Source organism: Nuphar pumila, chromosome 12 (genome assembly GCF_984573655.1).
Source record: "Nuphar pumila chromosome 12, dmNupPumi1.hap1.1, whole genome shotgun sequence".
NCBI lineage: Eukaryota > Viridiplantae > Streptophyta > Magnoliopsida > Nymphaeales > Nymphaeaceae > Nuphar > Nuphar pumila.
In genome coordinates this window covers 10,305,651-10,319,427 of record NC_143260.1, presented here as the reverse complement: position 1 = coordinate 10,319,427, position 13,777 = coordinate 10,305,651, and the positions used below count along the sequence as shown (strand labels likewise).

The 13,777-nt window shown below is 37.9% G+C and overlaps 1 protein-coding gene across 1 annotated transcript in view; it reads left to right on the top strand.

Moving 5' to 3' along the window:
• Positions 1-13,777, top strand: part of LOC149819955 (vacuolar protein sorting-associated protein 52 A-like) — a 120,631-nt gene that overhangs the window by 91,949 nt on the left and 14,905 nt on the right. Inside the window, exons 16-17 of the mRNA XM_089983076.1 lie at positions 1,712-1,812; positions 4,900-4,950. Coding sequence (XP_089839202.1) covers positions 1,712-1,812; positions 4,900-4,950 — 152 coding nt within the window. The remainder of the gene's footprint in view (positions 1-1,711; positions 1,813-4,899; positions 4,951-13,777) is intronic.

Here is a 13,777-nt window from a genome sequence, read left to right as displayed (position 1 = left end):
GAGTCCAAATATAGAGTTTTGGTTCTTGATTCCCATGTGAGGGGCAATCAACAAGTAAATGCATATAGAACTTGTGAGCAAGTTAGGGATGAAAGGGGGATATTCTTTTCCCTAACTAGTTGATCTACTTTGTCATTTTTTACTTTTTTCTCTTGAGAATATATGTAGGTGGTTAAGGGCATTATAGCCCTTTTACATAGCACTCAACATTCTCAATAAAAAGAAGAGGAATTGCATGATATACCTAGTTTTCTCTCGATGTTCTTCTTCTCCTTCTCTTGGTCTGTGTGAGACTCATTTATGGTAATTTGTCCTGCATCAATAGCAGCTTTAAGCTCTAGAGGTTAAGTGACAACCTCATCTAAGAAGGGAAGCACACTAGAAAGCTTGGCTATACTACCAAAATTTTATATTGGTGGGAAAGATAATAGACTTTCCCATACGTCTTCTTCCTTGATGGATATGGCGAGATGACATGCACTCGATTGGTTAGAAATAATGACAAATTAATCCTGTGTATGTGTGTGTGTGTGTGTGTTTGTGTGTGTGTGTGTGTGTTTGTGTGTGTGTGTGTGTGTGTGTGTGTGTGTGAGAGAGAGAGAGAGAGAGAGAGAGAGAGAGAGAGAGAGAGAGAGAGAGACTTAACAAATTTCCTTGTTCTCAATGTTGTCCCTCCATTTTCTTAAAAAATTTAAGCATTTTATTTTTTCAAAAAATGCACAAAACATACCTGTTCAAAATAAGCCCCATTGAGACCTTGTGGTACTTGATTTGGGCTTTTGGTAGCTCTTCACCAAATTGGCATCATTATCCATGTTTTTTAGAAAATGATGCTATTTTAATTAATTGAAATTAATATTTTTTTTATATTTTTTGCATCCTTTGTTTTTTCACATTTTTTGAAAACAAAAGGATTTTAAGAAAATGCGCAAATACCACAAATTTGATTGATTTGGTCTGGTCTTTGAAACAAATCAAGTGATGTGGATTTGGATCCTTTTTAGAAATTTAAGAATATTAAATTCCTTTTTCTTCAAAGGTTGATATTTTCTTTTTCTGGTTTGGCGTAGCAAAATAGTGCACTTTCGATGTATACATATTCTGCCAATGTTCTGAAAAAATCACAATATTTTGTTATTTTTAATGTTTGACATGAAGATTCTGTTAAAACCTGATATTTTCATAATATCTCAGAGAATGTGGCTATGATATATATATATATATATATATATATATATATATATATATATATATATATATATATATATATATATATATGTCTGTGTGTGTGTGTGTGCGCGTGCTCCCATACCCACGCTTATAGAAATTCTTGTGTTGTACCTTTGTACCCCTGCACTTACCTGTACCTCTGTGACACAACTTAGAAGTTTTTTTATTAAGAATATCCTGGGAACAAGATTTTTAACCATGCACATGAGCAATCAGCGAAGCCATGTCACCTACATTAAATGTAGGACTGATATTTAATTCCACATGCTATGAAGGAAATATTTTTTATTAAATTATATACATACCACATACTTATTTTTTATGCTATAGTAACTTTAATATGATCCATTAGATGTTTATGTTATATGCATTGATACCCAGTTAGGATTACTCATCTCTTCAGTATAGCTTCAAAATGTACTTCGGTCAGACTCTGTATGATTCCCCTCACTAAAGTGTACTGTCCACATTTGAATGACAGGTCCGCTTGCTGTTATTGATGAACACTTTAACTCTGTCCTTCCCAATTGTTTTGATGCTATTGGGCTAATGCTTATGATTCGCATAATACACCAGCACCAGGTACTGTCTTACTGCAATGGAACTTGTTTATTTACAATTGAGGATGGGGTGTTTGTGTTTCCTTTCTGTGCATATCCATCTTTGGTATGGTCGCTACAGATTATTTTGTTATTTGTGATTAAAATTGATTTCTATGGTTTAATCCATCATTGTAATGTTCTTCAAACTTTCCACACTTTCTGTATTTTTTTTTTTGGTAATTACAAAAGGTAGAAGTCTAAAAGATTTATTAGAACAAGTTGAGGCATATTGTTGCCCCAGGTACAAGATGGAAACAGAGAATTTTATCATCATTGAATATGAACATTATCATTCATTTGCTGCTACCATCAAGGTAATCATTGTTAACACTGCTGCTAACTTCACAAATTTATCAATAGTATCACCATCCTTACCACCATTGCACATCTATCTATCTATCTATCTATCTATCATCACACCATTTTCAGTTTCTTTGAGGAGAAAGTGGAAGGGCAGATGAGGAAGAGGGGCTTTTCCTTCCACGGGTGCTACAAAATTGGTAGGAGTGTTCCTTTCTCATTCAACAATGGCTTAATTTAATATGTTCAGGCAGCTTCGTGAGCTGGGGTTTTCCTGCTATGGGTGACCAAAAATGGTAAATTGTTTTAGGCAGGAAAAAACATGCTTTCTCAAAATCATTTCAAAGCAAGGTTTTGATGCTAAGAATGGAACTTTGAGCATTGGCATTTATCTCCTTAGTTTGCATTGTGTAAATGATTGTGTTTGTCCTTGAAAAAGAGATTGTTCTCAAATGATGCACCACTCCTATCCTCTGGCTCATACTTTGGACTCTAGCAATCAGTGGTTGTTGTAAGGATGTCATCTCCTCCAAACTTCTCAAGGTGGAAAAACATATAGGAGTATGTATCATGGGCAAAGAGGTGAACCCTTTATTCAATAGAACAATGTCACATATATTGCCTAGACATTTGAACACAAAATTTAGAGATTGCGAATAGTGGAAGAACTTGTTATAGGCAACTACACAAGAAAAATGACAGCCCTTGGGCCATGGATCCAAATGGGATTATTTAGTGAGAAATGAAGCCACCAGTTCAAGTAGGGACTCAGCATGACATTATGAAGAACCTGCAGCCTCACTTTCCAAAGTCATCATAAGTTGATTCAACACCACTAATTCCTCATCCTTCAAGCATAAAAATGGATTAGAGCATTTAGCAAGCTACTTCTTCCTTTGGCAAAAGGATTGACATAAAATTATGATATCCTTCTGGAACACCTTGTTGGCACTACTGCAAAGACTTCAAAGAGGTCCAATTCGCAAATATTCCAATACTCCTCAAAAGAGCACACTTTAAATTATCTATCCTAGGAGTTTTGCCATCTGGTAAGTTGTCTTAAGATCTTCTATTTCAAAAGACTTTCAGGCTTTCATCAAATGGGATTTATTGCTTAAGATGGACCTTCTGTTTTCAAGTTTTGCTTGAAAAGCTCCTCAAAATAGGTTTTTCACCTCTTCAGGAATCACCACCTACAAAGTATAATGTCCCCATTGGTGTGAAGGGAGTTAATTTTGTTTATTCTCTACTCACCGAGGCTATGATGTGGTCATCCTTATGTGGGCTTGTTTTTACCACTTAATCCTCTCTGGGTTTTCCACTCAGCGATTTTGTACGAGTACATTCTACCAATCACTGCCTTTGTTTCTTGGTCCCCATGTCATTATCTACAGTAGGTTGTAAGTTTCCAGTTGTGGATGTAAATCATGCAATCATGGCTGGTATTATTGCTGCCTTTTCAAGGAAAAGAAAAGAAAAATAAAGAAAGATAAATTCTTGATTGGAGAAGTGAGAGGTTAAACCGTGGTTTGTTTATAGCTTTTATTATCACAATTCTGTTTATCTGCAGCATGTTTTTCGTGTCTATATATGTGCTTAAACATGTTCTGTGTTTCCCTATACCATAAAGAATTATAAAATAATATAGCTACTGTTGAGAAAATACCCATGAAATATTTCTATTTGATAGTTGGGTCTTTAGTATAGATGTTTTTCTTTTTTCATTCCATTTCTAGCTAATATTGGCAATCTGATGTTGCTGATAAATCAAGTTGTCTTTCTGTTTCCATTCATTTCCCTTGCTTGTGATTATCAGCTTTGGGGACTTTCTACTTCCATGATTAAGAGATACGCAGTTTCATAGAAATAGACAGTGCTACTTAATTGTCAGTGTAGATTATTTGTTGCCCAATAGAAAAAACAAGCTCAATGGCTGTGGGATTATTGTGACTACATCAAATATAATGTGTTTGTGTGAAGTTGTTCCAAGCAACCAGATTTTGTAACAGAAAGAAAAGATAACTTGATATGGAGTATGTACTAGATCTCCAAACAGTTGATTCTGGTTTGCTACTGTATTATTCAAAGGAGGTGGCCGCATCAGCAAATTACTTTGTTTGAGTCATCTCCCCTTGGCAATCTCTGAAAAATTGGGTCCACTATGCTGTATAAGGGATTTTGATTTGGCTGGAGTTTTTTGCTATTGGGAACTTGTTTCTGCTTTTTTATTTTATCTTATTATGCATCAGACTCGTGTTACTTTCATGAAGATATATGTTGATTTCTCCAGATAAAATTTTCTTCTCGGTATCTCATTGTGTGTTGTAGTCTGGCTCTGATATTTATGCCTGCCTCATGTGTTCTGTAATCACTTGTCATTACTGCATAGTCTTCTGTTATGATTGTGCCTTTGAGGATTTGGAGCTCTGTTTCAACCTAACTGTCATCCTTTTGCTGCCTTTATGTATGAGATGGTAACCTTTTGGCTTGTTAAGCAATTGTTGCCAAAAACCCACTAAGATGTACATCTTGTTTGAATACAACAAACTATTGTTTGGTCTTGTACTAGTGGATTATTGGGTTGAAATATGCTTGATATTATCTGATTGACCTTTTGGATTGTGAGCCTTTAACAAACATAAAACCCCCCAACCAACCCCCCCTCCCTCCCCCCCCCCCCCCCCCACACCCCCAAAATGATTCTTGACCTGCAATGTCTCTTAATGACCTGCTCTAAAGTTTAGTGATAATTTGCTTTATCTTTCAGCTGGTTATGTCTCGCCGCCGCATCCCATGTCTGGATTCATACTTGGACAAGGTATGCATGTAAATTAATACCCTAGACAGTTGATGTATTTCTGCATTGTGAGAAGTTGCATATTGTTGAGGTTGTGGGTTTTTATAACTGTGGTTTATCTTAACTAGTTGCTTGCTTGTCTATGATATAAGCTAATTCTTCTTAATCCAAGAAATGCTCAATCTTTCTAAAAAAAGGAATAACAAGGTTCAATGTTCCTTAAAAATACATGGAGGATTCCTCATATTTGACTACATTAACCCAAGGTTTGTCCTATTCACTATCTGCAGGACAGGATAAATGGAGTGTGAAACAAGGTTTCATACATGAAGAATTCCTAAAGATTCCCGTTTGTGCTTTACCAAAGACAAAAAGAAAATACCTGCATTATGAGAATATTCTGGGGACGAAACCTTAGCTTGGAAATTTTGATCACTATGATGTTAGTGTTAACATGTTACATGAATATTTACAATATATATTCTGTTATATGTCAAATCAGTCAATATTATTTTTTTCTTTGTTTTATGTCATAGTTGTAATGCCTCAAAATCCTGAACTTATAAACTTTTTTAGGAAAAATTTGAAGCTTTTGCAATCAACCTTTTTTCAGAGTTTAAAATAATAGTTTAGTCGAAAATAGTGTTTGAAAGAACAAGTCAACGGATCTTGGGCGCATTACGGACAAACTTTCCTTTATACAATGGATTTGTATCTCCATACAATTATTGAAACCACATATATTCAAAAAAAGGTTTTTGATAATTAAAGTTTACACAACAAGAAGAAGTTCAAAATAAACTCTTATACAAAATTACAAAACGTGTTCATGATTGAAACAACAAAGAAAGAGTGAGATCTTGATCTCATCGCACCATTGCCTACCGCATCAACCTAATCATCACTTGTATCGCATAAAACAGGTCAGACTTATGTAAGCCTGATAGATGCATAGATATAAAAAATCAAAACATGATTAACATATGCATTGTTCCTTTCGCGATATGCAGTTTCAGAATAAGTAAAATAAGCATGGTAATCTTATTTAGATAATTAACTGACCCGAGGGTATGCACAGGATTAATGTAGAAACAACTGAAATTGTCCGAAGGTTTATTATTATATGTATTTTGATACCTCGGATAAATAGCTGAGTCCGCTCCTAAGGATACAAAGAGAATTCCTCAGATGTCACTTGTTACAGGGGGATGCAGCAGAACTTTTGCAGAAGTCATTGGGATTTACCACATAGGATAATATTTGGTAGCCCAGTCCCCTAACTCCGATGATCAAGTACACCGAGTCATTACTACTCGAGGAGCGTAGTTGTTAACAACTTGTCCATCAAAGTTTTTTTATCATCTCATCCTCTCTCTTGACGGAATCAAAGAGACAAATGATTATGTCAGATTTTATTTTAACTGATGACCTATTCTATATGCTCTAGTCTTTTAAACCAAATCGAGCATCTTGCCTGTGAATGCGATTATCTTCATTTATGTGATTTTCTTTTAATCACGGTGCATTGTCGCACTACGAAGTTACCATAAACCTCCAGTCTAATTATCGTAGTACTAACATGTCATGTATGTCTTATAGTACCACTACGATAAAAAAGATATTGGTTTCTCAAAAGGAAACCCAGACATTATTTGAAATTTTCAATATCCCGTGCTTTAGGCAAGGGAATATCTGAGTCATTTCGGATACCGAAAAGAATGATCGAACGTACGTACCACTGAGGGCTACGTAGTCGAAGCCTTTTTGTTATGTTGGTTCTAAGAGAAAACCCAGTTACGAATATGCAAATGCAAAACACTTGTTTTGCTTTTCAAGACATCGGATAATGCGAGCTTGAAATCTCACATATGAAATATTTTAAAATCGAGTTTCGGCAAGGATGCACAAATCTGCGTCTTTAAATACATACTAGCATAATCTAAAGTAGGTAAGAGTACGCAAAACTGCGTACTTTATAATATTAAATATGTATATATATATTAAAGCATAAGTCTGTGCACATTATAGTGCTGCGGAAAAGCAAATGACATAAAACAAGGCCTAATGTGTGAAACCACACATCAAGCTAAATAAATTGTGTAAGCAATGTCCGATGTACGAAACCGTACGTCGAGCTAAGTAAATTGCGTAAGTGATGCCCAGTGTACGAAACTGCCCATCGAGCTAAGTAAATTTCGTAAGCAGGAGCCTATGTACATTATAACACGACGACAAAGTAAATGACATAAAGCATGGCTTGATGTGTAAAACCACATATCGAGCTAAATAAATTACAGAAAACTAGAACCTATGAATATTAAAGCGCGATGAAAAAGTACAACAACAACAACAACTACGCCTTCATCCCAAAACAATTGGGGTCGGCGATACAACAACAACAACAACGCCTTCATCCCAAAACAATTGGGGTCAGCGATATGAACCAAAAAAAGAAATTCATTTTGGGTCTTCCACATGAATCCTTTTCCTCCAATCATTTCTATCCAATGCCATGTCCTCGGTGAGGTTCAAAGCATTCATATCCTTTCCTATCATCTCCATCCAAGTCTTCCTAGGCCTACCCTGACCTCTTTTAACTAATATATTTTCCCATTTCTCCAACCTTCTAACTGGAGCATCATTAGGCCTTCGCCGAATATGTCCAAACCACCGTAAACGATTCTCTCGCATCTTATTTTCAATGGGTGCAACACCTACCTTCTTACGTATCTCCTCGTTCCGAATCTTATCTTTTATTGTATTTCCACACATCCATCTAAGCATCCGCATCTCAGCTACACTCATTTTTTGAATATGATGTCTCTTGGCAGCCCAACATTCCGTACCATATAGTAAAGCGGGTCTAATAGTCATCCTATAAAACTTTCCCTTCAACCGCAATGGCATTCTACGATCGCACAACACTCCAGTTGCACTTTTCCATTTCATCCACCCAACCTTTATCCTATGATTTACATCTCCATTAATTTCTCCATACTTTTGAATGATGGATCCCAAATATTTGAAATAATCATTCACCGGTATTTCTTGCTCACCAAGCTTCACTACACTCCCATCACTACTTCGTTGCTTACTAAACCGACATTCCATATATTCAGTCTTACTCTTACTCAACTTAAAACCTCTAACTTCCAATGTCTGTCTCCATAATTCTAACTTAGCATTAACCTCAGCTCTAGACTCATCAATCAAAACAATATCATCAGCAAACAACATACACCAAGGTACATTTTCTTGAATTGATCTCGTAAGCTCATCCATCACTATCGCACATAGAAAAGGGCTTAAAGCAGATCCTTGATGTAACCCAACCGTTATCGGAAAATTGGTTGTCACCCCTCCACAAGTTCGGACATTGGTTACTACTCCTTCATACATATCTTTAATTATACTAATGTACTTGAGAGAAACACCTTTCTTCATCATTGTCCACCAGAGAACGTCCCTAGGTACTCTATTGTATGCCTTCTCTAAATCAATAAAAACCATATGCAAATCTTTGTTCCTCTCTCTATATCTTTCAATAAGTTGTCTAAGAAGATGTATAGCTTCCATAGTTGATCTTCCAGGCATAAAACCAAATTGATTCTCCGATATCATGACAACCTTCTTCAACCTAGACTCAATCACCCTCTCCCAAAGTTTCATAGTATGACTCATGAGTTTTATACCACGATAGTTAGTGCAATCATGTATATCACCCTTATTCTTATATAAAGGCACCAAAGTACTCTTCCTCCACTCATTAGACATTTTATTTGTTCACCAAATCAAGTTAAAAAGATTTGTCAACCATTCTAAACCTTTCTCTCCCAAGCATTTCCAAGCCTCGATAGGTATACCATCTGGGCCAACTGCCCTTCTACATGTCCATTAAGGTCACCGCCGATGAAAAGCTTTTCTCCATAAGATATCCCTTGTACTACTCCATCTAAATCTTCCCAAAATTGATGCTTAATGGAATCATCTAAACCTACTTGAGGTGCATAAACACTAATAATATTAATAATATTCGTACCTACTACTAATTTAATAAGTAAAATTCTATCACCCTTCCTACGGACCTCAACTACATTGTCTATAAACTGACGACTCATAACAATCCCTACTCCATTCCTATTCCTATTTATTCCTCTATACCAAATCTTATATCCCCAAGGTTCTATCACTTTTGCTTTCTCACCTACCCATTTGATCTCTTGTAGACATAAAATATCAATCTTTCTCCTACACATAACATCTACTAACTCTACCAACTTACAAGTTAAAGACCCTATGTTCCAAGTGGCTAACCTAATTTTATGGTCTTGGACTAACTTCTTTACCCCCACCCGTCCAACAAAGTGAGGGAACCCTTGCCTATTTGACACCACACCCGGGCGCCGGTGTGACGCGTCGCTTTTGGGCGACGACCTAGCAACCCTTGCCCATTTATCACTGCCTCCGGGCCTAGAGAGTACAGCGCGTCGCTCAGTAGGGAACGCCCCAACAAAATTCTCATATTGGTTCATTTTCATAGGGTATGACTAAGTTTTTATGTTGGCTGTCACAGGCCTACCGCAACCCTCCTCCTTTATCCGGGCTTGGGATCGGCAGTGTATAACTAAACAGTTATACACAGGCGGAGTTAATTGGGGTCGGCGATATGAACCAAAAAAGAAAAATCATTCTCGGTCTTCCACATGAATCCTTATCCTCCAATCATTTCTATCCAATGCCATGTCCTTGGTGAGGTTCAAAGCATTCATATCCTTTCCTATCACCTCCATCCATGTCTTCCTAGGCCTACCCCGACCTCTTTTAACTAATATATTTTCCTGTTTCTCCATCCTTCTAACTGAAGCATCATTAGGCCTTCGCCGAATATGTCCAAACCACCGTAAACGATTCTCTCATCTTATTTTCAATGGGTGCAACGCCTACCTTCTTACGTATCTCATCGTTTCGAATCTTATCTTTTATTGTATTTTCACACATCCACCTCAGCATACGCATCTCAGCTACACTCATTTTTTGAATATGATGTCTCTTGGCAACCCAACATTCCGTACCATATAGTAAAGCAGGCTTAATAGTCGTCCTATAAAACTTTCCCTTCAACCGCAATGGCATTCTACGATCGCACAATACTCCAGTTGCACTTTTCCATTTCATTCACCCATCCTTTATCTTATGATTTACATCTCCATCAATTTCTCCATACTTTTGAATGATAGATCCCAAATATTAAAAACAATCATCCACTGGTATTTCTTGCTCACCAAGCTTCACTACACTCGCATCACTACTTCGTTGCTTACTAAACCGACATTCCATGTATTCTGTCTTACTCTTACTCAACTTAAAACCTCTTGCTTCCAATGTTTGTCTCCATAATTCTAACTTAGCATTAACCCCAGCTCTAGACTCATCAATCAAAACAATATCATCAACATACACCACGACACATTTTCTTGAACTGATCTCGTAAGCTCATCTATCACTATTGCAAATAGGAAAGGGATTAAAGCAGATCCTTGATGTAACCCAACCGTTATAGGAAAATTGGTTATCACCCCTCCACAAGTGCGAACATTGGTTACTACTCCTTCATACATATCTTTAATTATACTAATGTACTTGAGAGAAACACCTTTCTTCATCATTGTCCACCAGAGAACGTCCCTAGGTACTCTATCGTGTGCCTTCTCCAAATCAATAAAAACCATATGCAAATCTTTGTTCCTCTCTCTATTTCTCTCAATAAGTTGTCAAATCTTTGTTCCTTTCTCTATTTCTCTCAATAAGTTGTCTAAGAAGATGTATAGCTTCCATAGTTGATCTTCCAGGCATAAAACCAAATTGATTCTCCGATATCATGACAACCTTCCTCAACCTAGACTCAATCACCCTCTCCCAAAGTTTCATAGTATGACTCATGAGTTTTATACCACGATAGTTTGTGCAATCTTGTATATCACCCTTATTCTTATATAGAGGCACCAAAGTACTCTTCCTCCACTCATTTGACATCTTATTTGTCCACCAAATCTTGTTAAAAAGATTTGTCAACCATTCTAAACCTTTCTCTCCCAAGCATTTTCAAGCCTCAATAGGTTTACCATCTGGGCCAACTGCCCTTCTTGATTTCATTTTTTTCAAAGCCTCTGCAATTTCTTTCTTTTGAATCTTGCGCATGAAGTCACGATTCATCTCATGAAAAGGAATGAAGAAGTCTTCAAGATCCTGAGCATGACTTTCATTAAATAGCTTATCAAAATAATCTTTTCATCTCTCCTTAATCTCTTCATCTTTGACTAAAACCCTTTACGTTTCATCTTTGATACATCTAACCATACCCAGATCCCTCGATTTCCTATCTCTCATCTTTGCAAGCCTATAAATATCCTTCTCGCCTTCTTTGGTATCCAACTTGTCATAAACCTCCTTATATACCTTATCCCTCGCGTTCCGAACTACTTTTTTAGCTTCCTTCTTTGCTATTATATACTTCTCCAAATTCTTATTATCACGACTCTTAGATTTCTATAACACTCTCTTTTAACCTTAATAGCTAATTTGACATCCTCGTTCCACCATGATGTATCCTTACCTAGCGGTGCATCGCCTTTAGACTCACCCAATACCTCCTTAGCCACCTTTCTCATGCCACCCGTTATCTTATTCCACATTGATTCTGAATTCTCCTCGAGACACCAATCAACTTCTTTAACTACCTGCTCTACAAACATTCATTGTTTAGCTCATTTAAGTGCCCACCACTTAATTCTAAGATTTATCCTATGTCTATCCCTTTTGCAGCATTGTCTAATTCTAAGATCTAAAATTAAAACTCTATGTTGTGTAGCTACACTTTCTCCTGGTATAACCTTACAATCGATGCAACAACCCCTATCTCTCTTTCTAAGTAGGAAAAAATCTATCTGACTCGTATTAACCCCACTTTTAAATGTTACTAGGTGAGACTCCCTCTTCCTAAACCAAGTGTTTGCTAAGATCATATCATAGGACAAACCAAAATCTATAATCCTTTCTCGACTTTCGTTTATTTCTCGTATACCATAGCCTCTATGGATACTCTCAAATCCATCCCTACTAATGCCTACATGCCCATCAAGGTGACCGCGCAATGAAAAAGTAAATAATATAATTTAAAATGGACAAGAATACGCAAAACTACGTCTTTGAGTTAAAAACATATATATATATATATATATATATATATATAACATAAATATAATATAAATAAATTGAAACTATTCCAACATTGTTTTCGTATGCAACTTTTCTCTATCTCAGAGATGGTTTAGATCTATGGCGATTCCAAGTGTGGGTTCTTCAAGGCTCATGCTTCGGTAAGCGCATCTCGTCCGTTGTGCCGGTATGTAGCGCTAAAAAGGATTTTATTATGTTGCATAAAGAATGATGTTAAAACTTTATTTTAGCGGAGGAGGCGACGATTGTGTCGCAAGGGTTAAACCCGAACCCAGTTCGAGTCGACTAGACCGAGCTCGGCTCGGTACAAGAAATCAAGCAGACTTCGCTAGCAAGCCGAACCGGGCAGAACGAGGCATAAAAAGTCGGGTTTGGTTCGGCAGGGAATTGAGTTGATATATGGTGTGCACGAGTCGGTTTGGGGCACTGGACCAACCAGGGCTGCACTCGGTGATAGCTGAGTTTTGCTCGGCTCGACCATGCTAGTGTTGCTACTGTTTGAGCTTAGCTAGAAAAATGGACAGAGGGACATAGGGTTGGGCTATTACACCGAGTCGGGTTTGGCCCCCCAAATGAGACAGGATCGAGCTTAGGCTCGGTCCTTATATTGAGGGAACCGAGCTGAACTCGATTCAAAAAAGGAGAAGCCGACGGCCAGGCCATTGTCGGAGGCAGTGGCTGCCGCAGCCAGCAGTCAACACCGGGGGGTCGGCAGCCAGGCCACTGCCGACTTGCAAAAAGGGAAAAACGAGGGAACATGCACGATGGCGCCTGTCTTCCAGCCAAAAGGCAGGGGAGGAGAGACATTGGCGACTAGGCTCTGGCAGTGGCTGCGTTAGCCAGCCAAAAAAAAATGGTGGTGGCAGCAGGAGGAGGTGGAGTTAGCCAGCCACCCAACGACAACAACAACAACAACACTGTTGTTGCTGTCGTCCCTAGGAAGAAAAGGGGGCAAGTGTCAGGTGGAGGTGGTTCGGCCCCTCCATTCGTCTAAACCAAGCGAGAGGGAGAGAGACAGATAGGGGGGGGGGGGGTCGGCACCTTACAAAGAGAAAGAAGAGGTAGACATCACCTGCGCCTGCCCTCCATTCGGCGAGAGTGGCAGGAGGGAGAGGCATCAAGCCCTCCCCTTGGTTGCCCCATCTTTTGGCTGCTGCCAATCTTGCCAGAGGAGAATATTCCTTTCTAGACATTAAAAGTTTTTTTTAAAACAAACACTCTATTGAAATAGATGAATATTCTTTCTTGTTGGATCTAGTTCCAAGGGATAGTGAAGGAGAAATTGATCTGGATTATCAGACGGATGTGACTGATTATGATCCTGTTAGCAACAATCAGGATTGTATTCAATACTCTAGACGAGGAAACTTAGAAAGACAGTGCGCTCTGGATAAATACATAAGGGAACAAGAACCCGTGACTTTATCTAGGAAATCCACTAGGATCTCAAGGGTTCCTGAAAAGTTTGTGTCATATGAGTCTTTTTCACCAAAACATCAAACCTTTATTGCCTTAATTCATTCCTACGAAGAACCTCCTAGTTATGAGATAGCCAAGAATAAACCCGAATGGGTCAAGGCTATGAAAGTCGAAATAGAAGCCTTAGAAAAGG